Consider the following 24,403-nt stretch of genomic DNA (forward strand, 5'->3'; position numbering starts at 1 on the left):
GTTATTACATTGTTGGACACAGGTGCCACGCATAATTTCATTGATGCACGATTCGTAGAGAAGCGTGGACTCATTACTGAGGAATTCGAGGGACTAAGAGTCAAGGTAGCTGATGGATACACTCTTCGTTGTGACAGGATGGTACGAGACTTACCTTTGCGCTTGAACAACTATGAGTTTAAGGCGGACTATCATGTGGTCAACATGGGTGACATGGGCATAGTACTTGGAATGCAGTGGCTACATTCATTGAAGGTGGTTACCCTAAGATTAGAGGATATGGAGATACAATTCGAAATGAATGGTAGGACTCATGTGCTAAAGGCTATCCGTAATGGAGACATCAGGACTATCTCATTTAGGCGGCTGGAGAGATTAACTAGGCATAATGATATAGAGTGGGCAGCAGTTTGTACTTTGATACCTACACAAGAGGAGCAACATAAGGCGGAATATCATCCTGATATTCAGAAGTTGAGGATTAAGTACGAAAAGGTATTCAGTGAGATTCCACCAGGCAGGCCACCGGACAGAGGCATTGAGCATATTATTGAGCTGGAGGAAGGTGCTAAACCTATCATGGTCACACCATATCGACATCCAAAGCGACTCAAGGATGAGATCGAAAGGACCATTGAGGAGTTGCTAGCTATGGGGCACATCCGACCTAGTAAGTCACCTTTTGCATCTTCTGTTGTTTTGGTAAAAAAGAAGGATGGAACGCTTCGGATGTGTATTGATTACAGGGCATTAAATAAGAGAACCATTAAGAACAGGTATCCTATTCCTCGCATTGATGAGTTGATAGATGAATTGCATGGGGCCTGTTATTTCACGAAAATTGATTTGAGATCAGGATATCACCAGATCAGAGTCCGTGAACAGGATATTGAGAAAACTGCTTTCAGATGTCATTGTGGGCACTTTGAGTTTGTAGTCATGCCTTTCGGCCTGACCAATGCACCTGCCACTTTCCAGTCCACTATGAACAGAGTTTTCCACCATCAGTTGAGGAAATTCGTGCTGGTGTTTTTTGATGACATTTTGATCTATAGCCGATCATGGCAGGAGCATCTAGAGCATTTGGAGACGGTGTTGAGCATTCTACAGAAGGAGTCCTTGTATGCAAAGGAGTCCAAATGTGACTTAGGGATGACCGAGCTGTTATATTTAGGACACATCATTAGTGCAGAGGGAGTGCGGATGGATCCTGAAAAGATTCGCGCTATTGTTGATTGGCCTCCACCAGAGAACCTTACACAGTTGAGGGGGTTCCTTGGTTTATGTGGTTTTTATCGCAGGTTTGTCAGTGGCTACTCACGACATGCAGCTCCCATGACAGATTTACTGAAAAAAGGGGAATTTGTGTGGACTCAGAAGGCACAGGACTGTTTTATGAGATTTAAGGAGATAATGACTACGTGCCCAGTTCTAGCATTACCTGATTTCATGAAGCCATTTGAGCTTCAATGTGATGCATCTGGAGAGGGAGTAGGTGTTGTACTTATGCAGAATAAGCACCCCATAGCTTATGAGAGCAGGAAGCTCAGAGGCCCTGAGTGTTCATTCAGTATATATGATAAGGAGATGTTGGCCATCATGCATGCTTTGGCCAAATTCAGACAATATCTTGTGGGTAGCAAGTTTTGTATTAAAACTGATCATAACAGTTTGGGGCATTTCTTGGGACAGCAGGACCTGAATGATCGCCAACAAAAGTGGGTAAGTAAGTTGCAGGCATATGATTTTGACATCTCATATGTCAAGGGAACTCAGAATGTTGTTGCAGATGCTCTATCTCGAAGGCCACACCTCACTCTTATGGTTCAGATATTAGAGGATTGGCGACACTTGATTATAGCAGAGTATGCCAGGGATACATGGGCCTCCGATATAGTAGAGGGAACAGTGATTGATACCAGATACACACTTGTAGATGATTTGATCATTTACAAGAACAGGATTTACCTAGTCCCAGGATCGAAGGTTAAGCAACTGATTATGAGAGCACTTCACGACTCACCGACAGCAGGCCATCCCGGGTACTTCAAGACTTACAAGTCGGTTCGAGAGCGGTTCACTTGGAAGGGGCTGAAAGCTGATGTTTTGCAGTATGTTCGAGAGTGTCATGTTTGCCAGCAAAACAAACAAGAACACAGCTATCTGGCAGGGCTCCTACAGCCACTTCCGATTCCCGACAGGAAGTGGGAATGCATCTCCATAGACTTTATCACAGGTTTGCCCAAGGTACAAGGACGAGATTGTATTTATGTGGTGGTAGATAGATTAACGAAATATGCTCATTTCTTTCCTATCACCACTACACATTCAGCAGCTCAGGTGGCAGAGGTTTTCTTTCGGGAGGTTTTCAGATTGCACGGCTTGCCTCAGAACATTGTGAGTGATAGGGATAGCCGTTTCATGAGCCACTTTTGGCAGGAGGTATTCCGGTTATGTGGCACGGAGCTTACACCCAGCACTAGCTATCACCCACAAACCGATGGTCAGACAGAAATTGTGAACAAATGGGTGGAAGGGTATTTAAGGAATTATGTGGCAGCTCAGTAGCGAGCTTGGATCAGATGGATATATCTCTGCGAGTATTGTTACAATACTACATATCATATGACTATACAGATGACACCCTTCATGGCACTTTACGGTTATGAAGCACCTAGTTTCTTGGATTTGTTGTTGAGCAACAGCCGGGTACCCAGTGCAGGTGAATTATTACAGGAGAGTAAGGATATAGTTGCTACCCTCAAAGACAATATTGCAAGAGCTCAGAACCAGCAGAAGCAGTATGCAGACCAGAAGAGAACTGAGCGTAGTTTTGAGGTAGATGATATGGTTTACCTCATGTTGCAGCCATACAGGCAATCTACTCTTAAGAAGAGTGGGGCAGAGAAACTTAAGCCACGCTATTATGGACCATTCAGGATTATCAGGCGAGTTGGTGAAGTGGCTTATGAGTTGGAGCTTCCCGCAGACAGCAGAGTGCACAATGTGTTTCATGTGTCACGCCTCAAGAAGGCGTTGGGTCAGAATGTGGTGCCTTCTGCAGTATTACCTCCTTTAGACGATGAGGGAAAATTGATTTTAGTACCAGAATCCATCCTGGAGAGCAGAGAAAAGCAGCTTCGTAGAAGGGTGATCAGAGAATACTTGGTTAAGTGGAAAGATTTACCTGTTGAGGATGCTACTTGGGAGGGGGAGGCTATTTTGCAGCACCCGGCGTTGAGATTGCTTGAGGCCAAGCAATTTCAGGAGGGGCGGACTGTAATGTCCCCTCTTTAGTTCGACATGGCATTGATCATGGATTTGCCTATTCCAGACTCTCGTAGGCAAATGGTGTGGAAAGAGAGTCAATTCTGCGGATTAGATATTCATATCTTGCTCTTGAAGAAGTGTTAAGAGGTTATATTTTATCATTATGTGATATTGGGGCCCACATGTTATAATTTTAATTTGAGTTGCATTTTTTATTTTATAAAATTACTTTATTATAAAAAAGTGCATTATAATGAGAAATTATAAAGGATGTTTCTAGAAGTTCTAGCAACTTCTTAGAAAAGTGAATAAATAGAGGGCTGGGCCTCTCATTTGGACATGCTTGGATTGGAGAACTCTTCTACTTCTTCATTGTGAAGACATTTGTGGACTTTGGATCTGCAAATTATTCGATCTTTGGGAACGAATCACTCCCTTGGATTGGCGACTTTGAGGGTGTGAAATATCACCTGAATTGTTGCATAATTGGAGTTGGTATTCAGCCATCTCATTGGAGCTTATTGAGAATTCGTTGTTAGGGTTTGTTTTTTGTTGGAATAAGGATTTCAGATTTGCCCTATCATTGGAGAAGCATTTGACAAGAGTTTGAAGACAGAATAAGTGCATTTTCAGAATTGGCAAAGCAGGATTCGGAACCACATAATTGCTCATATCTCCTCAACCCCTTGGAGTTATTTTTTATGGTTTTACAGGGTTACTACCTAACCCTAGGCGCCCATTTTTCTTACATTTGGGGGTCCCAAAACCCTAATATTATTTTATTTCAGCAGCCGTACAGGTACGGCCTGGTACGGCCCTGCTAGTTTGGGCAGCAGCAGCAAATTAAGGACAGTTTGGGGGTGCGGTTGGAGGTCTTCATCAACGATCTGCAGCAAAACGTGGTGTTCTTCCATAGTTCTTCAAACCAGGTTCTTGCATTCTGAAATATATGTCAATTTTTGGGTAAATTTGCTGTCATACAGTCGTTGTAATAATCAGTCCAGAATTGGTAATAAAATAATTTCAGAATTTATTGCATTGTAATTGAAATATAGTTCAATGGCTTTATATATATTGTAATTCTGTGATTATATTCTGAAAGTATCAAATCTGAAATTACCATATTCTGAATATTGTTACTGTTACACGCCAAGTGTTTGACAAAATTCCTAAGTTCAGTTTGAGGGTTTCTGTGGCCTTTATAGAGAGGGTCATTACACCTCGGGTATTTCTTCTCCAATCTCAAGTCCCCAACCTAGGATTTGTACGACAATGTCCACATTTAATTTCCACTTGTGATGTAGCCTCCTGAAAAAGAATACCAAATGTCATTTGTACAGCCATAACCATGTATTTTAAAGGGCATTCAAGCAACAACTTAAGCTGATGTTCTTCCATAGGGCCAAAGAGCCTCTTTTCTTATTCCTTCGTCCTAAAGGTGAACGTTGCTTCCATTCCTCCCTTCCAAAGTCACACCAAATCACTCTATACTTTCACCTCACACAAACCCAAATTTGTCTCTACAACAATGCACCATTAATAGCTGCTTAAAACCAATAAAAAGATCTCCGCTCATGTAGGCTTTCAATCACACATCCACCAAACTTGCCTCATTAATGCTATACTTACACTGCCCTAGGGAATAAGGGGATGTCACAACAAGTTTCTGAGCTAGAGGAACAAAGGGGCCTCAATTTGGGGATGACGGGGGGATAGTGGTGAGGGACAAGAGCGGGGGTGTATATACTATTTACTATACATGTGGTACTTAAAATGCAAGTTATGGAAATATGTAGAATAATATAAGACATAAAGATGTAAAATATTAATTTATTAAAATTTAAATACTTGAACGTTGCATTGTACATTGAACATGAAAGTGGAACATTGAACAATAAATAATAAATTTTAAGATTTTAAATACTTGAATGCACAAATGGAAGAGTTCTAACTTCTATTATATAAATATTAAATAATAATAATCATAGATATCAAAAGTATGAGTATCACATCATACAGATGATTATATTGAGCAGCATGATATGATATTCAATACGCCCAATACATACTTTATTTTTTTGGTTGGACAGGGGATGCCCACTCATCCCATGGAGGGGTCAAGGGACTCGTTCTCGTCCCCTTGTTTCCTTAGGGGACGTCTACTCATCCCATGGAGGGGCCAAGGGACTTGTTCTCATCCCCCCGTTTCCTTAGGGGACGCTCGGACATTCCCTTGTCTCTGCCAAAATGACAACTGATTGGTGGTGCTACTAGATATGCTGGAATAGCGTCCCACAGTCCACGACTCCAAAACATTGTGATTTTATTTTTTATTTTTTCATTTTTTTTTTTTTTTGGGGGGGGGGGGGGGGGGGGGGCGTCCCTGTAATACATTGATTAATGCACACTTTCAAACACCACATTGTCCAATCAAATCTACCATGAAATATAACCATAACACCACTACCACCTTCGTTTTATTAAAATAGGTTGAAAGCACTTAAGTTTCAAGAATATCTTTAACATTTGAATTTAAAAAATTTAAAATTCCATGCTTAGTCCACTAATATCCCAAGTATGAAATATCTACATTCCCATAAATTTCATGCCTAACTTCCCCAACATCCTCAAAACCAACTGCCCATTTGAACAAAACATTTGCTTCCCGATTGCCTTGCCTTGGAATATGGCTTACCTTATAGTTCTCAAACTGCATTAACACCTTATGAATCAACCATATATAGTTTTGCAAATGCCAAACATTTGCAAACCAACATGTTATAGCTTGGATTATTATAGCCTCTAACACATTATTGGTCCTATCTGTTATGGTCAATCAATGTTGTTGTAGTTGTTGTATTAAACAAAGGAGATGACAACTCCTTATATAGATTTATAGAGATAGTGTTTCTAAAAGAAACAATCGTGAACTAAAGACAAAAATAGAAACTACTTAATAAATTAAAGACTAACTAAGATGACCATTAAAGAAACATTATAACATTCTAAAACACTCCCTTAATGGTCACTGTCGAAGTTTTGTCTTTTGGTCATGAATTCTTTAAAATATTATGTTGTTGCTAAGACCCTCCTTGGATCTACAAAATGCTAATGACCAAGAAGCCAATATTTATCTAGAAAAGAACAGAGAAGGGTGCCCCCTTCTTCAGAGAGGAAATGTAAAAAGAGACAAGAGTAAATTCCACTGGCTTTGCCACTAACCCTCCCAAAATCAGCAAAACACCTGGTCAAAAAACATCACAAAAACATCCAACCTAATGTTGGATAACGAAGTTGCTCTTGCTTGGAGATAGAGACAAACAATAAGAACAGCTAGCACAATTTTGAGGGAAACTTGGCAAACCCTCAAACTTTGCAGATGAGCATGATGCCCCAAAACAGACTGAAAAAAGCCACAATTTTCAAGAGAAACTTTGAAAAAGCCAAACAATATTTATGAGGTGAAAAATTGATCAAAACTAGACGATAGAATCCGAGATGCAGATCAAAGAATACATAGCTTCGTTTTTTAGGAAAAATGGTAAAACCCAACATATACTTTTTCGGAAAAAATTATAAACCTACAAAGGAATCCCACACAACTTTGCAAACCACAAAATCAGATTTTTTTGAGGGAAAAATTATGAAAACCCGTCAGAAAAAATTTCATGCGGCAAAACACGAAACTTTGCATGGTAAAAAACACATGCAAGTACATGCAACAAACATGCAAGTGCATGCAACCTTCACAAACTAGAGACTTTTGCCTAGACCAAGAAATCGCGCAATCAAAACCCTCAACTAGGCTTGCAATTTGCAGCAAGAATATTCGAAGGCAAACCACAAATTTCATAAAAATACCCCTAATGATTATTGTTTCAAAAAAAATCAGAAAACAAATTTCTGGAAAAAATTCCAGATTAAAGAGGCTTGAATTTTTTAAGAAAAACTCGCCAAATTTTATGAAATCTCATCAACTTGCTCTGATACCATGTTATGGTAAATCAATGTTGTTGTAGTTGTATTAAACAAAGAAGATGAAAACTCCTTATATACATTTACAAAGACAATGTTTGTAATAACCCCCACCTGGCTATAGCTTGAACAATCTAATTTCACCAACTTTCTATGCCAATCGGGTGGATTGGCATTTTGTAAAACACAAGCAAAGCAATTTCATAACTAGTAAAATGCCAACTCACCAAATAAAATTTGAACCTTTGGAATTTTCGGCATGCAAAGTCAAGCCAAATGTTTGATGGAGTATCAATATATTTCAGCTCTAAAAACATGCATTGAACACAACTGATTACATTACTTCCAGAATTCTTTACAATTCATTTATTCCAACTAAGTTGCAGAGAAATATAAATTTAATTCTTCCCAATGAAAAGAAACCTGGTGTGAGCACTTAGGAAGTCCCACGCAGCAGTTTGGGAATTCTCTTTAACACCTCCATGCTGAATCGCAAGTCACAAGGATCTGAAAGAAACCCCTCCCAAGAGCTCACAGGCCCTAGCAAATAATTGCTGGCCCTCTAATATAAAATGCAGGATATCATGAACAGTTTGCAGGCTATATGCAATGGCACCAGCACCTCTTAAGGTTAACACAGGTGTATTAATCAGAACCCGCACTGCCTATAATGAAGCTCGCTTCTCTTCCAGACTTTGTCCCCAGCCCAAATGATTAATGAAATGCAATTCCCACCTTGAAATCGTATCTCCCTGCACAGATGCAACCGATGCCCAACCACCAACTTGCAAGGGTGATGGTCTCCAATTCTCCTCAAGAAATCCCACACCAACACAGTAAGAAACAATGGCGTCCCACAGATCAGAATTGCAAGAGTCACAATTGGATCTCCAGAAACAGTGATAACAGTTGGGAAATCCTATAATTTCTTCGAAACAATTCTCAGATTATGCAACCCACAATATCACTACTGTAGATTGAATTACTACATACAAAAGAGAAGTAATGGCAATAATGCTATACTTCAGCAGCAAACTTGCAAAGACACCACTCAGAAATCAGACCTTCAAGAATGTCACAAAGACAATAAACAAAAAAGATAATCAAATAATCGGATACTTTTTTCAATGAAATGAGCTCATATTTATAATCCCTTGTTGGCAAAAGTTTCCCAACAGAACTCAACTCCAGAACTATAAAAGTTTTCCAAAAGAACTAAACTCCAGAACTGCAAAAGTTTCCCAAAAGAACTCAACTCCTAAAACTTTCCAACTCAACTCTTTTAGTAATATCTCTTAATGACTTTATTATAATAAAATAATATTATTATAATAATGCGACTTTAATAACTAATTAATAAATAAGAGCTCACGCAATTAATAACCACATCCACTACACATGACAAACCAACTGCTAGAGCCACCCACTGCACTGCCAAAAATGGCAATTACCAAAAATAAACTTACTAAAAATAGTGAGTTTGCAACTAAGACACCCTAATCACCCTATCAGCTCACAAGGGTTGCTATGAGGAGCTAACTTCATCAACTGTGCATACTCACCGAAAACGGGGACATTACAATATTTTTTAAAAGAAACAATAGTGAACTAAAGATAATAATAGAAATTACTTAATAAACTAAAGATTAACTAAGATGATCATTAAATTAACATTATAATATTCTAATACCATCTTCCAATCTCTTTGGGATTATAGCCACCATATTCCCTTTACTATCTAGAATAATCACACTAGCCCCAGATGGACCTGGGTTGTCCTTCACTGCACCATCAAGATTAAATTTGAACCATCCATCTTCTGGGTTGAACTATCTATCTTCTAATCTCATATATTATATGATAAAATATAATATTTACATTATAATTATTTATTTACTTAATTATCATTATTTATTTAATAAAATCTTATTATTTAAATAATATTTATTATTAAATCCTACTTTTAAATGGGGATGATGCAATTAGGGTTTCAAATGGGGGGATATGACAAGCCTGAATTATGCAACAAGGATGACTTGTAATCAAAGTAACGAGAATCGGAATCGTATCGGAATCAGCACGGCCGAATCGAATCGTGAATCGGGGGTGAATCGCCGGTGAATCGGCGATGAATCGGCAAATTTGAAAAAACCCTTTAAATGTAGAGATTTTAACAATTTAAGCCTTATTTCATGCACCCTTTATTGAATATAACTTAAACACACTATAACATCATCAAATAGAAGTTGAAACTTAACATATATAAACATGGAAGTTTGTGTTTACCACATGGGGTAAAGAGTTTTTATAAGACAGCTTCACATCCAACACCTACTCCAAGTGCTTCAAAGCATATCACCCCTCTCGAAAGGCTTGCTCTATTGTTCTCTCCACCACAGACACTCCATGCTTGCAACAGCTTCAGGTCTCATCAACTGGTGAGACTTCCCACGACTGATAACCGCAGCGACTGGGGGTCTAGGGGGCAACGCCCCCAGCGGGGTCGAGGGGCAGCGCCCTCGCGGGGTCCTGGGGCAGCGCCCCGGGCGCGCTCCCTGTCGCGATACAGGGCGGGGTCGAGGGGCAGCGCCCCCGTCGCCAAAACCAAATTTGCACTCTGAAACCCACACAAAACTATATGGAACACAGTGTTTTTGTGATTTTCTTCTGATCCCACACTCTTTCTGGGAACCGCTGATGTTTTACTACCTGATTATGTCTTTCCCTTCCCTTGGGCATCATCCGTTATGCATTCTAAACATTTTTTATTTGTTGTCATTTTTTTTTTTTTTTTTTATAACCTATGGTTCTTTTCTCTTCTCTCTTCTAGTCATGCTTAACAATTAGAAAGCCCTTTAGGGTTATAACAAAGAGGAAAGGTAAAAAAGAAAGCAAAAAACATAAGCGATTTTTTTATTATTTCCAACTAAACATGCATGCTGTTGCCAGCCGATTTTTGGCGATTTCTAATGGCGATTCAGGCGATTTTTTGAGTGAATCGCCGATACATGCGATTCAGGCGATTCACCCGATGAAATCGCCGATCACGATTTCCGACTCCAAAAAAATCGGGGTGCATGAATCTGATCGCTGAATCGGCGATTCACGCGATTTTAGCGCGATTCTCGTTACTCTGCTTGTAATGAATTACATGTTCCAAAATCTTTTTTAATGGAATGAGGCTAGAGAGTAAATAATCCAGAAAGGTGGGATTGCATTCACCATTTCCCCCCTTACTAAGAAAGGACTAAAGATTCTTCTATGTGAAGTGGTTTCACTTGCCTAGTATTTGTCACCCAAATATATGAGGAAAATGGGATTAGTGTAGCGACTACTCATTGATATCAACTAGAGATGATAAAAAAAGTATGCGTGTCAAATCCCACAAAAAATAAATATCCAAAAATTTGAGTGGTGACCTGTGTAGGGATTCAATTTTCATATTGTTTATAATAATAATAATATAAACAAAATGCCTAGATTAGATCAGACTAATTCAATAGATCTAAAAATTTCAGGCCTCCAAAACTGAAAGTATCCGTCAGTATTTTACAAACACAAATCCTTCAAAGCAAATGATAGTTCCTGCTTGGAATAAATGCATCCTTCCCCTTGTTGAGTCAAAAGAAAGAATGTCACATCTCTCCCTCTCTCTGTATTAATTAGATCTTCAAAAGCTATTTCAGAGCAAGGCATAAATTACTTCGACACAATATTGGAAACGAGATAATGCTCCATAATTCATATAGAAATATCAAACACTCCTATGTCAATGACTATCAAGTCCAAGTTTAATAAAAACTGTAAAACACAATCAAATAAAAAGATAAACTATATTTCGTGCTAGGTACAGATACCTTGTATTTTATCTGTTCCCTTTGCAAATTTATTTCCGACTCCATAAATTCCCGTTTCTTCTCTTCCCTCTGTAGCAACAGGTGTATGATTATCAAATGATCACAACAAAAAAATCTCAGATGTAGTGTGTACCACCATCAGCCATCTAACAGTGATTACTATAGCATGTGTACAAACCACATAAAATCAAAAAGTTATAACCTTTAGCAGAATATATAGGTGTTAGCTAGTTAATACCTTTGTCAAAGCTTCGAACACTCGTTTTGCTTGCTCTAGATTGCGCCTAACCTGAATATTATAGTAAATGCTCAGTAGCTTAGTTCATCATCTTACTATTTTGACAGGTGCTAAAAAACAGTACACAACATATGTTTGCAATAACAATTCGAAAGCATTGCTCTAATGAGAAACACATATTCAATATAAATAAATGATTTTGAAAAATAGCTGAAATGTGTAGCACAAATATATGGTAAGACAATGTATCATATTTTTTGACATAAGTCAGAAGCAGAACAAAAGCCAGAAATAAACCAGCCATGTTAATCTCTACTACTCAATGTAAATGGTCCATAATTACTGGACCTTTACCACAATGTGAGGCTTATACGTATAATCTCTTGTCTAAGAACAGGAGAGGGCCAACCAAAAAGCCTCAAGTTACAAACTATGCCAAACCATATACGACAATCCCCAAACTACCCATTAGTATCATACAAGTAACCAGACTAGCTATGCAATAACATCATGAGAATCATAAGATCTTTCAACTGGGTGTATAACAAGCTAATCTATCCACAGTAGTTATCACTATATCAACTTGCATTTTTTGTCCTCAACATAGGTAAAACAATTAGCATAGTTTCAATGAGAAGTGAGTTATGATGCAAAATAGAAGATAGAAAATGAATTCAACAAAGAGTTGCATTCAAATCATGGAAACATAAAACTTTGGTAATCTCCATGGCATAATGTTTCTCAACAATTTAGAAGATAAACAATGAGTGTAACTAATTGTATAACTGGCATTTGTAAACAAAATGAAGACATCGTTACACAAAAGCAATTGAATTGAGGTAACTGAAAATGATCCTATGGAATAAGCGGCTATTCCCACAGAAGCTATTTTGGAAGAAGAATGATGCTGCAAATAAAGTTCCAACTCAGAAGAAATGCTTGTCTTTGCACCAAGCAATGAAGATGGTCCGTTTAAGTATTAATTATTGGTATCTACTGTCCATTAAAGATTTCCCAATTCCTTTGGGGCCAGTTTTGTGAAGCCCACTGAGACCAATTCAGAAGGCAATTAAATCCAGTTTTGCAGGTCCATGGCAATATTTTTAAATGCAATTAACCTGTCCAATGAGATGTTTATTATTTATTTTTCTTGGATGTCTCTTGTCTTGCATCGTCAATCATATCTATGCAGGAAATTCTCTCCTTGCTTCTGGGTTCACCTTCTCCACAAATGTTTTTTCATTATTAAGTTACTTTCTTCATCTCCTGCAGATCTTCACCATTGTATTTCGTACTTTAAGATTTCCACTGCCCTACCATGGTCATTTGTTGATATTGTCTTTTTGTCCTCCCTTTCTCCTGAGCTATTAGCTGCAATCTCCTTCTCAGCACTGTGTTATAGTTTTTATTCAATTTACAGTATTCAAAATGGATGGAATCAGTTTCAGATTCCGGTTTTGTAATTTTCTGTCTTAATTTTAGGAGTTGACAGATGCCAAAGTCTACAGCAGTTTCTGGCATTTCAATTTTCAGTTCTGATTTTAAGTTTCAGATCTAGTGTTTACAGCAGCCTTTGCAGGATTGTAAATTTTCAGTCTTTTCTCTTTTCAGATCTAGTGTTTACAGCAGTCTTTGCAAGATTGTAAATTTTCAGTCTTTTCTCTTTTCAGATCTAAACGTCCCAATCTAGTAATCTTATCCTAGGATTTAGAAAAATTGGGAACAGATACAGTTGAACTCATAACAGCAAGAAACTTAATCACCAGGCCTCTCACATGAGATAAATATCAGTTGGAAAGTGACCATTGGAGTGAAATCCAATCCTTTCAATTGGAATAAGACAATTTGCAACAGAGGACAAGTGGTCTTTTTAACACAAATCGCTTGAAAAACACTGACTAAAAGGAGTCGAAGATCTGAAACAGGATGTAGATATGAGCAGGATGTAGCCTTTGAGAGCTTACAGTTGGGAGCTACTCCAATAAGATTTGCCATGATCATTTCCAAGAGATTTCTCTAGACAATGTGTCATCAGCGGGGAAATAAGGATATCATCTCACACATAATCCATCTGAAGGCAAAGCAGCTCAGTTCGACAGAACCTTATGTCCTCGTCATTTGAAAGTGCCATACTGCTTTGTCCAATCCATTGCATACCAAGTGGTTTAAATATATATATGCATTATCATTTAAGTTTAACATAGAAATTTTGGACTGCAAATGTGTAAGATTTATTGTTAGTGGAGTTTAGGAGTGATGTGATGTACCATTAAAACTATAATAATCCCCAACTGCATCAGAGGAAACTTTGATTGGTGGATATGGATTGCTCTTCTTAGTATGTGGATCTTAAGGGATTCATAGCACAATTGGTTTTCTGGCAGACAAGTTCCTTGTTAACCATAGATACCAGCAACAAAAACTCAATTCTTTGGGGGGTTCAAAGTACTTCAAACAAATTGGGAATCTGCAAGTTTCAAAATGTTTGGTAAAAATTCTAAAGTGTTAAAAACTTTAGACTAAAATGGACAAATCCAGCAAATCCAAGAAATCCAGATAAAACCAGATTTGGTGACTATGTTGTAAACAATCTTCTTCTTGCAAGGGAGAGCATCAAGTGTGTGGAAATGACAATGGAGAATATGCTCTTCCTGAAGATTTTCTTTTTCTGAAGTTTCGGATCAGAACGTGTGGAACTTAATCTTGAAGATGACATGTATGAGACAAAAAACTGTTTTACATACCTTGTCCTCTCAAGGATTGCTCTGCGTCTGTATAAATGGTAAAATTCTTGGGCCAACATCATTGGAGTAGTATATCAAAAAGTGTTGTCTGTTGCCAACATCGTTGGAGTAATATGTGTTTACTGTTTCTAAATTACATTAAAAATGGCCTGGGAGGTATTAGTATTTTAGGTTGTTCGTATTCAAGGCCAAGAGATAAGTATCATATTTGTTGTGTGCTGACCATTCACTTTCTATTGTGAGGACATAGACATTCTCACTGGCAACGGCATTATTTAGAAATAATTCAATCAAACATGCACACTACTTTTGCATGGGTTGCTAAACCAATACTTGAGTATCGCCTTTGAATTTGGTGTTCATCCTTTCTGATCAAATGAGGCCAGTGCTTCAAAGATTTGAAAGCAAGATTCACAAATGATTTAATATGGATTTCCACCTAGCCTGGAAAATGGTTTTATTTGGTTTTATTCTTGTAGACAGTCTTTTTCTAACTATTGTACTTTTCATTTGTTGGCTTGTTATGAAATTATGAGAACTATTCTACAACATTTATGTAGGTGAAAAATGGTAAAAAACAATTCCCATCTTGGCTTCAGATGTTGTTACATTGAATACTTATTAAGGAGATCAAGATACGAAATAATCATGCAACTCCTGATAGTTTCAATTTTCTTTTTGCATTAACTCTGTACTGACCACAGATACAGCAACCTTCTTCAAACTGGGCAAATAATTACACGGGCCAGGATATTGTAATTACACTTAGAAGCACAGAGACCAATCTGGAAAAATGAGATATGCCGGTCTATTTTATATTTAGACTAAGCCTTTAAATAGAAAATTAACCAAAACAATTCTTATGGCCCACAATAATAACAGATGTGGTTTTACATATACAGGAAAGTTATCGATAAAGTCAATAGAGAAAGACTACCTGACGAAGTTTCTCAAAAGACTGAACATTGTTCTCTCGCCTTTGCGTCTACAATCAAACAAATTCACATTATTATAAAATTTATGATATCTAAAAATGAAAAGGCGGCTGAAAATTATCTCCTGTGCATTCTTATGTGTACCCATTAGAAAAGAAAAAAGTGAATTAGAAAATAAATTCCAATTGAGGTAAATAAATCTTATAACTATAAAAAGCCTAATTATTTTTGTTTGCTAACTGGCTATTATAACACTAAATTTACATCTAATAAAAATTGGACACAAGCATAAATGATGAGAAAAATATTGCTCTCTCCTTATATAAAACATACCCGCCTTGTGTGGAGCCGATGAGCCTTCTCTCTGGGTCTGAAAACATTATATGGGTTGGTGTCATTGACCGGAGGAGGTGGCTGCAAACACAAAATAATTCAAAGATTTAGAAGAGCACAGTTGATGATGAGAAAAACAGATTTTACAGCCTGGTTTCACCAAATTAAAATAGCCATTTAAATACCTCAAACTAAAATGTGGTCTTTTAAAAACAGTAAACACATATTACAAAATTGTACGATTCACAAGCTTTCCTCCATGAAGAGATGATAACAGTATTCAAATCACTTCTGAATTTTGTAATAATAAGAAATAAATCAATAACAGAGACAGCATAAACAAAATAAACAGAGGTAAATAAGGTCCTCTTAAATTTAAGAGTATCCACCAATTGGACGAATTTCCTTTTTGTTCTGAAATTTCTGCAAAGAGCTGTAACGACTATCAAGTTGCCTTTGATGAAGGTTTATCTGACTGTCTAGTTCAAGATGATTCAATCACTTCATAACTATGAAGCTGTTAACAATACAATATTTTAGTCTACAAAATTCAATTCCTCCTCAGCAGAAATCTATAAAAATTTATATAGGTTATAGATCAAGTTAGAGAATGATTCCTATTCAATAAATGTTGAATAATGAAAGAAAGATCTTTAAGTATGTCCATGAGACCAAGCAGTCTAAGGGACCAGAGAATCCAAACTCGCTGTGAGTCATGTGAGCAGGTGCGCCAGGGAAGTTTTGGTGAGTTTTGCTGACTCATCAGCTTGACTCGGCAAGTTTTGCACATAAACCGCATGACTCACACTGAATTCCTTGATGAAAACAAAGGCAGCTTTGAGGCACATGTTTGTTGGCGAGGCATGGACTTCCTCATCCTATGCTATGACCAGTGTAGGGATAAATGTGGAAAATTGCATTTTTATGAGCCGCATTTTTGGAACTCTCGTGGAGAAATCATGCATGTAAATTTATTACAATTTAACATTTACTGTTTACTATTTAGTAAATTACTTTTATTTATATGCATACTTTTGTTTCGTTTGCAAATTTGCAATTTCGCTTATTTTTTATTTAATTCAAGTGACTTAACTATTTTTGTTTAACATTAAGTGTAGGGCACTAAGCCCCTCATAGTTCTCCTACAAGTTGTTTATGGGGCCAAGCCTTCTATGGGCTATATATATAAGGGCATGGATAGGGCCAAGGAGGCTATTAAATCCATATATGCAGGAGTTGAGAATAAGTATGGCCCCATGTAGGAGATAATTGATAAGAGATAGCAAAACAGCTTCACAAGCCCATCTATGCAGCAGCTTATTACCCAATCTGGCATTTCATTTAAGTGATGACTTCAAGGCAGATGAGGATGTTCTTAGTGGCCTGTATACAGTGGTACGGAAGTTGTGTACTAATGGCACAACCTCAAGTACAATGCTCCAGCTGGATAAATATGATAATCAAGAAGGGGAGGATTTTGAAAGTAGCATGTACATAGAGGCTGGGACACCATTGCAACCAAGTAGAAATATATGTTAAAAATTCCTAAGTTAATGGCTTGCGCATTTTAATTTTAATTCTATAATCTAGTCTTGAAGTTGGAAATGAGACTGATTTTTTTCTTTTCGTTATTTCAGATAGATGGTGGCAAATGCTTGGGCCCTCTACCCTAAACCTTCGAAAAATTGCCATTCGTATTTTGAGTTAGTCATGGAGCAGTTTTGGATGTGAATGCAATTGGTCCATGTTCGACCACATTCACTTGATAGATTGTCTATGGAGAGGTTGAATGATCGTGTCTTTGTTCATTACAACTTTCCTCTTAGGACCAGACAGATTTTGGTCACTGACTCCTCTTCAATCACTCTAATGGAGATCAAATCTAGAGTCTGAGTGGCTCACTGAGTCTATTGATCCCGTCTTCACTGAGGAGGGCCATTAGTGGGTTGACTAGGCAGACATACATGTTGAGGTTATGGCTATGGCAAGGGAGGAGGACAAAGCATGACCCGACATAGGCACAACTGATGTTGATCACTATGGCACCTCGCAAGAGGAGATTACAGCTACGCAATCATCAAGGACCTACCATAGACACCTTCGTAGGAGGCAGACAGACTACCCTGTGGCTGAGGCTGAGGCTGAGCTAGAGCCTGAGCCATAGACTTGTTTTTGTTTACAATTATACAAATGTTTGGGAACATTTGATGTCACGGATTTCATGGATTTAAAATACATTTGACAACATTTATAATCTTATATTTATATGTTTTCTATTTCTTTCAGCTTCTATTTGATGATGTTATAGTGTGCTTAAGCTTTATTCAATAATGGGTGCACATAACAAGTTTTAAATCGCTAAATATCTCTAAATTTCAAGGTGTTTTTTCATTTTGTCAAGTCGTTGCCAAGTCACGAGTCAAGTTGGCCCTGCCGAGTCTGAGCAGAGTCAGAGTTTGGGAACTTTGTAAGGGACCAAGAGCCACAACCTCAAAACATTTTTGAACTCTTTTCAGTGTTGAATCTTCTGTTATGGATCTTGATAAAAAAACATGTTTAGCTTAGCCTTGCTTCCTTAAATAAGGATAGACTGTCCACTTTCAGCTTATTTTCATACTTGATCCAAATATCATTGTAGTTGCACGCTCATTGATGAACTGCAACCAATCAATTTACCTTCAAGATTAAAAAATAGAGTACAGAAATAGCAAATATCCTTGAATAGTTACAACAGCATATCAAATAGGTCAAAGGAAATAAGCAGTGTTCCATGGGAGTGTCTCCCCCTAAAGAACCCACATTTCAGGGACAGGGTCAGTTGAATGGGGATGAGATATCCCCCTGCTATTCCACAGGCACATGCTGTGGTGGCAGTCACAGCTTTTCTCAATCACAGTTAGGTTGTGTATTTTTCTTCCTTTTTTAATAAAAAATGGTTAGAGCTCTAATTTTCTTTTTGCAAATGCTTGCAAGAATATGAATCCCCTACAAAAGAACGCAGAGCAGAAAATAAATCTAAAAAATGACAAAAGAGTCCTGTAATGGTTCTTGAACAATGAATAAAATTTCTCATTTCTATTAATGTGTGATGAAATATAATAAGTTATAATTTGATTATTTATGCTTGTGTAATTTAATAATATATTGGTTATTATTTATATTTATTAATAATTACTAGCTGCTATCAGATTAAAGATATAATACATATATTTAACACTAATATATATCATGTTAGATATTTTAATAATATTAAATTGTATATTGTAACTATAGTTATTATGTTTTATGGTATAATATGCTAAATTTACTGTTCATCTATTTATATTTATTTAGTTATTATTAACGATGAATTATTCCATTGTGATTTCTATCACTATTGTGTATAATTCATTTTTCAAATATTATATTTTGCCCTACCCAAAAGCTGTCCCCCAGTTCTAAAACTCCGCTAAACAGTGGAACCATGTCATTTGAGACATCTCATTTTTAAAAGCCCTAAAGCACACAAATCTCCCAAAAACAGATTTTAAATCTTTACAAAAAGAGACAATTAATCCTAATTACACTTAAATAATTTAAATTTATCCTTGAACACACAGGACGAGCAGCAAAAATTCAAATGAATTGCTCAAAGGTAGCACATGGTGGAATGTAGAGTCGAAGGGTTTGCAGAGCTGAGTTACATTGCCAACAAATTTAAATGAGTTGAATTTGGATGGCTATGAAAATTCTTTGAGTATGCCTCCTATGTTTGGATGACTTTTGAGCCTATTTTTTAACAAGCTTCCAGTGAGCCAAAGAGTAGTCTGTATTTTTCCACGATAAGCTGCTTCCCTACCATGGCCACTCCATTTGGAGTCCTAAAATTTAAATTTTGAAAATTTCGTAAGTTTAAAACTATATCGAAACAGGAATAGAATATTAGTCTTGACATCTACATAAAATTTCAATATTTATTTTTTATAGTTACATATTTCACTCCAAGTACCTTTCCTATTTTTCCAAAAATGGCATACAAGTACCAATAGCAATCTCTTGGCAGCCTTGGAGGAATCTCGTTGAAGTAAATGATGCAATGGTTGTGATTAACAACCAAAAAAGGATAGACTCCCAATTCCAAACTCAACTGATACATAGGTGAAGTTACAGCAATAACGGACAATTTTGAGATGCTTTTGTTTTCGGCATTGTTGACAGAATTTGATTACAGTTGCAGATTATCTAGCCAATGCAAGCATAGACAAAGAGACAGTTATGGGCATTTAGAGTCATAATCCTAGATCATGGGAGATTCAGACCATCATTTTCGTCATCAGCTGCCTTGAGCTTTGCTAAGCATAGGTATGTATGAAGACCTGATTTTGGCCTTGTAGGAATTATCCTCAATATTTATGTTTCTAAATGCCTGATGTTTCAGTCGGATGCAATGGTGTAGACTCTAGAAGTTCTTTTGACAGCAGAAGTTAATAGAAGGCTTTTAGTGAGCATTAGCTGGTTGGCATATGTGATAATGATATCAAAGGTTTAGTGTTAAATTTACTAGTAAGTGTATTAACGCATTGGCAGGGTTGTTCCCTAACAACTGGAGTGTTGCAGATGCTTGAAGCTTTATATGGTGATTACTAATCACACATGCCAAAGAGGCTTTTTCTAGAGATGCAGCAGATGAAGAATATGCCTAATTTTCAGTTGGAGCTAATTGTGGACCATCTGGCTTATTGGTTTGTAGGATAGTGTATTTGTGAAAGAGTTTAAATGGCAAGCAAAAGAAGCACAGGGAAAGGAAAGGTGCAAAAGGCCTAAGAAAATGTGTTTTAGGAAATGTAACTGGTGCCAGTACTAGTACGATTATTTTTCAAAATAGGAGGGGGATGGTAACTTGGAAATGGCAATTCATTTGGTATTATTTTATAGCTTATAGGAAATCTAAAAATGGGTGTACATTTGTACAACAAAATATAAATATATACAAATTGTAGTAAGGAAATTGAAGGCAACAGCCCAAACCAACAAGTTGAATCTTTCAATGCTGCAAATCCTTTTGCTATTCTATGTGATTGTATATATGAGAGTGTGAATGAAGATTATATATTTAAGAATATGAATACAGACATACAAGAATGACAATAGAATTGATTAAGATGGTATGCAATGTTGAAGAATCGATTAAGAAAAATATGTAGGTTTGAACATGAATGATAGGAAATACATTACAGAAATTTTATTTCAGAACACATGACAGAAACATTTCACTTGGAGGTAATTAATTAACAAAAGCAATTTAAAATTGACATAACTCAAATGCAAGCAAAGCTGGCTTGAACACTTAATTTTACATAGTAAAGGTACTAAAAATGGCAGTATTTGACTCATAAGTGATAATTATGCAAATATACAAAAGAAGGCATGAATACAAGCATCATCTATATATTTTCTATAAACGTCAATGTTTAATAAATTTAAAATTTATGATTCATGAAAAGAAAAATCAGGATGAAGAATCAAAACTTATAAATTAAATGATAAAATTATTGATAAACATTTCCAAGGAGCTTCCAATTAAGTTATAGATTTTTAATTTAAGATCTTTTAACGTAAAAAAATGAACACAATATTAAAGAGCAGAGGAAGAAAATGTATCAAAACTCCTTGCCACTTACCTGCAATCGACGCAGAATAGGCTTTTGCCATCGATCTCTCTGTAATGAACAAAGCAAGCTAAGCCAATCAATTACCATAGGACAAAAAAAGTAAGTTCCTTTGAAATGGAAACCATGCAAGCAACAGTTTGCAGACCATACTTTCTGAAAGGAATTAAACTTTCTAGTATGATATCACCATAACTATCATATGTACAACATTGACCCTGTGATGCTACTACGAACTCACTGCTAACAGTCATATGCAAAACAGTCACATTGCATATGTATGAAAGATAACTACACTCTAAAGGCTCGAGGCAAGACTGTCCTCTGAATAATCACAATAAGACACGAAATATGCTGTGAAATTTCCAGTGCAAATCTGACCTTTGCTTTCCAGTAGTTGTACACTGCCTGAAAGACTGCATATCTTGTATTTGGAGACTGCAAGGCCTGCAGAAAGGAAAAGGCACTATAGTTCATAATAAGAATCAATTTAAAAACAAAACAAACAAAATTATCTCAAAACTTTGACAACAAAAGATTATGAAAAGGACAGTATTTTCATAACCTGCAGAAACAAGCTATGAAAAGGATGGTATAATTACTGAATTTCCACAAAAGAATGCATGTTCTAGGAAAATTTCATAAACAATAATATAATTTGTGACCCTTGTCCCCCATAAGGGGTAGAGTGGCAGCAAGCCCTTCTGCGTTCCTTATCACACTACAAATAACATGTATAGCATAGAAACCAACAGTAGCAGAACATAACAGTTGGAAAACTCAACTAATGAAATCAATTATCAAGGTCACCGGGAGACAGGGAGACTTCGAGGTCTCCAGTACTGGTACTGGTACCGGTACAGCAATTTTTCAAATAGGAGATGGGGGTACTTGGAGACGGCAATTTTTTTTTTTTATAAATTTTTTTAATAGTTTAAAGAGTCTAATACTAAAAGTAAATACAAAATTTGAAAATAGTAATACTGTAAGACTAAAGTAAATAATAATAGTAATGTCACATTAAAAATTAAAATAGAGTCATAGAGTCAAAAGATTTCAAAACTCACATGATCACAATATTGTATCTCATAGATATATTTGTTTTTTGAGTATTGCATATGATCACCATCATATCAGATTGATAATCGTTGAGATTATCATTACATATTCAAATTTTAAATTCAAAAAAGTATAGTTTGATGCTGAATTGCCGATATGCAAACAAAAATGAACACTTTGTACAATAAACAAAAAACAAAAATATATCTAATATTAGTATGTCGATGGTACTATTATCTACTCCACAAGGTTGTGATCATCCATCTCAAGGTCTTCAGCTATCATGCTCTCCAAAAAATCATCACTCTCCAAAAATATTATAAATGATTTAATCATTTAAATTGTTGAATAAAAATAATTTTTTTAAAGTGTTTCTAATGTTTTTAAAGTTATTAATTTATTAAATAAAATATTTTAAATGATTTAATCATTTGATTTAAATTGTCGGTGGTCTTAATTTTTGTATTAGAAACATTAAAATGAGGGCTACAATATATAAAATTATTTAATATTATATTTTACATTTATATTTTACAAGGAGACTTCAGGGAGACTTCACTTTTTGGATTAGGAGATGGGGAGACTTCAGGAGACTTCGTCGTGAAGTCTCCAACCTTTTTTGAGGTCTCCGGAGACACGAAAAGTCTCCGAGACGCGACTTTTAGGGGGGAGACAGGTCTCTTGGTAACCATGTCAATTATCAACAATAAACAGTTCTTAAATTAATGAACCAGAGGCCTTAAGACCAAAAGATATTAAATCATCCTCTGAGTTTCTGCTAAATCAGCTTCTAAGCCTTAAGGCTAGTTTCAATTGTACTAACAAATACTATTGACCTACACTTGTTAGTATTGTAAATTAATAGAATCCAATTTTTCTTTTCAAATCTTTTTTCAACAAGGCAAGCAGTAAAAAAATATTAAAAACATAATCAGTGCAATGTTTTCTGCAGATACTAAATCACAATATAAGCGTTCATAATTGAAAATAAAGTTACATAACATGGTCATTAAGAAATGCAGAAAGGGCAACTTCCTAAACCAACTAAGATGACCATTTTAGAAACATTAAAATATTTTAATAACATTCAAACTCAATGTTTGTTAAAATGTATGTAAACTTAAGTGAATTATGAATTCCACTCTAATGATAATATGATGAATGCTTATATATGAATAAACTAAATCCTATAACTTCAAATGATGTTCCTTTAAACAGGACTCGTATCCCTTGCTGTCCCAGAAACACACCTACCATTTCTTGCTATCCCTGTTCTGAAAACTAAGTGTAACAAAGGTTTTTATATTCATTTTTCAAAATATCTATTGTAAGAGTCATTGGTTCCTTAAAACCTCAAAATCCAGAAAAACATTGGTTCCTCCACATGTAACCACATAAAAAATGTGTAGATGCATGATATCTTGGAGTTCTATTGTACATTCTATTTAAGACAATTTTTAGTTGTTTTTCTGCAAAAGCTGAGTTCAAATAATTGGAGCCATAAGAAGATTCTTGGCTTCTATAGAAAAAAAGATAGGTTATTTGTGGAATAGCTAGTTATGGATCAACATGACAGCGCAGATCTTCTCAGGACCCAAGAAAAAAGGGAGATCAGATTGTATCATATTTAATGGAAGCAGGAACAATTTTAAATAGATTCTCTCTACTATGTAAAACTGTGTGAAAAGGGAAATATTATATAAGCATTCAATAAAAAGGAAATATCTGCTTGAGAAAAACCAGTAGTTGAAAATCAACTGCCATTACATGACAAAATAAATTTCTAGAAGGAATGAAATTTACAAGAAAGAATCATTTTGATGTGAACAACCTTTAGATATCAAAACTAATAGTTGAGGTAATTTTCAGATATTAATTAAAAACCACTTACTAAAAGTAAGAAGATATAAATCCCCAAAAATAAACAGTCATTTCAATGCTAAAAGAAATTTTAAAAAGAAACAAGGATTTCTTTATATTCAATCAAGTATATATGGCATGCTATACTGATTCATCCATTCACCTCAACTGCTGTGTCATGCTGAAGAAGAACAGGTATTGTTTGACCAAATGTTGCTCCTGAACCTACTGCTCGTTCACGAGCCTTGTGATCCAAAATTTCAAGCTTGTACAGCATGCTCTCAAACCTACATCAAAAGAAAAAGTCCTTGATTGTTATAATCACACAGGAAATCACAAAATAGCGTACTTAGTCTATAAGACCACAGTTCATGGACCAGATTGAAGCATTCAAAACATATGAGATATTCACAGTCCAAAGTACTTAAGGCAACCAATGGTTACTCTGAGGTCTAAAGGAGAAATCAATACACTCCCACATGGA

General features: G+C 36.1%; 1 protein-coding gene across 2 annotated transcripts in view; it reads right to left on the bottom strand.

The window, feature by feature from the left end:
- LOC149580702 (uncharacterized) overlaps positions 1-24,403 on the bottom strand; it is a 55,055-nt gene that overhangs the window by 14,341 nt on the left and 16,311 nt on the right. For both annotated transcript variants that reach the window (XM_089792935.1, XM_089792941.1), the window contains 7 exons: positions 24,083-24,206; positions 21,382-21,447; positions 21,013-21,051; positions 15,353-15,433; positions 15,022-15,069; positions 11,341-11,391; positions 11,103-11,171 (listed from right to left, as the gene is read on the bottom strand). In XM_089792935.1, coding sequence (XP_089649061.1) covers positions 11,103-11,171; positions 11,341-11,391; positions 15,022-15,069; positions 15,353-15,433; positions 21,013-21,051; positions 21,382-21,447; positions 24,083-24,206 — 478 coding nt within the window. The remainder of the gene's footprint in view (positions 1-11,102; positions 11,172-11,340; positions 11,392-15,021; positions 15,070-15,352; positions 15,434-21,012; positions 21,052-21,381; positions 21,448-24,082; positions 24,207-24,403) is intronic.

Source organism: Cupressus sempervirens, chromosome 1 (genome assembly GCF_028749045.1).
Source record: "Cupressus sempervirens isolate cs-2001-9-10 chromosome 1, ASM2874904v1, whole genome shotgun sequence".
Lineage (NCBI taxonomy): Eukaryota > Viridiplantae > Streptophyta > Pinopsida > Cupressales > Cupressaceae > Cupressus > Cupressus sempervirens.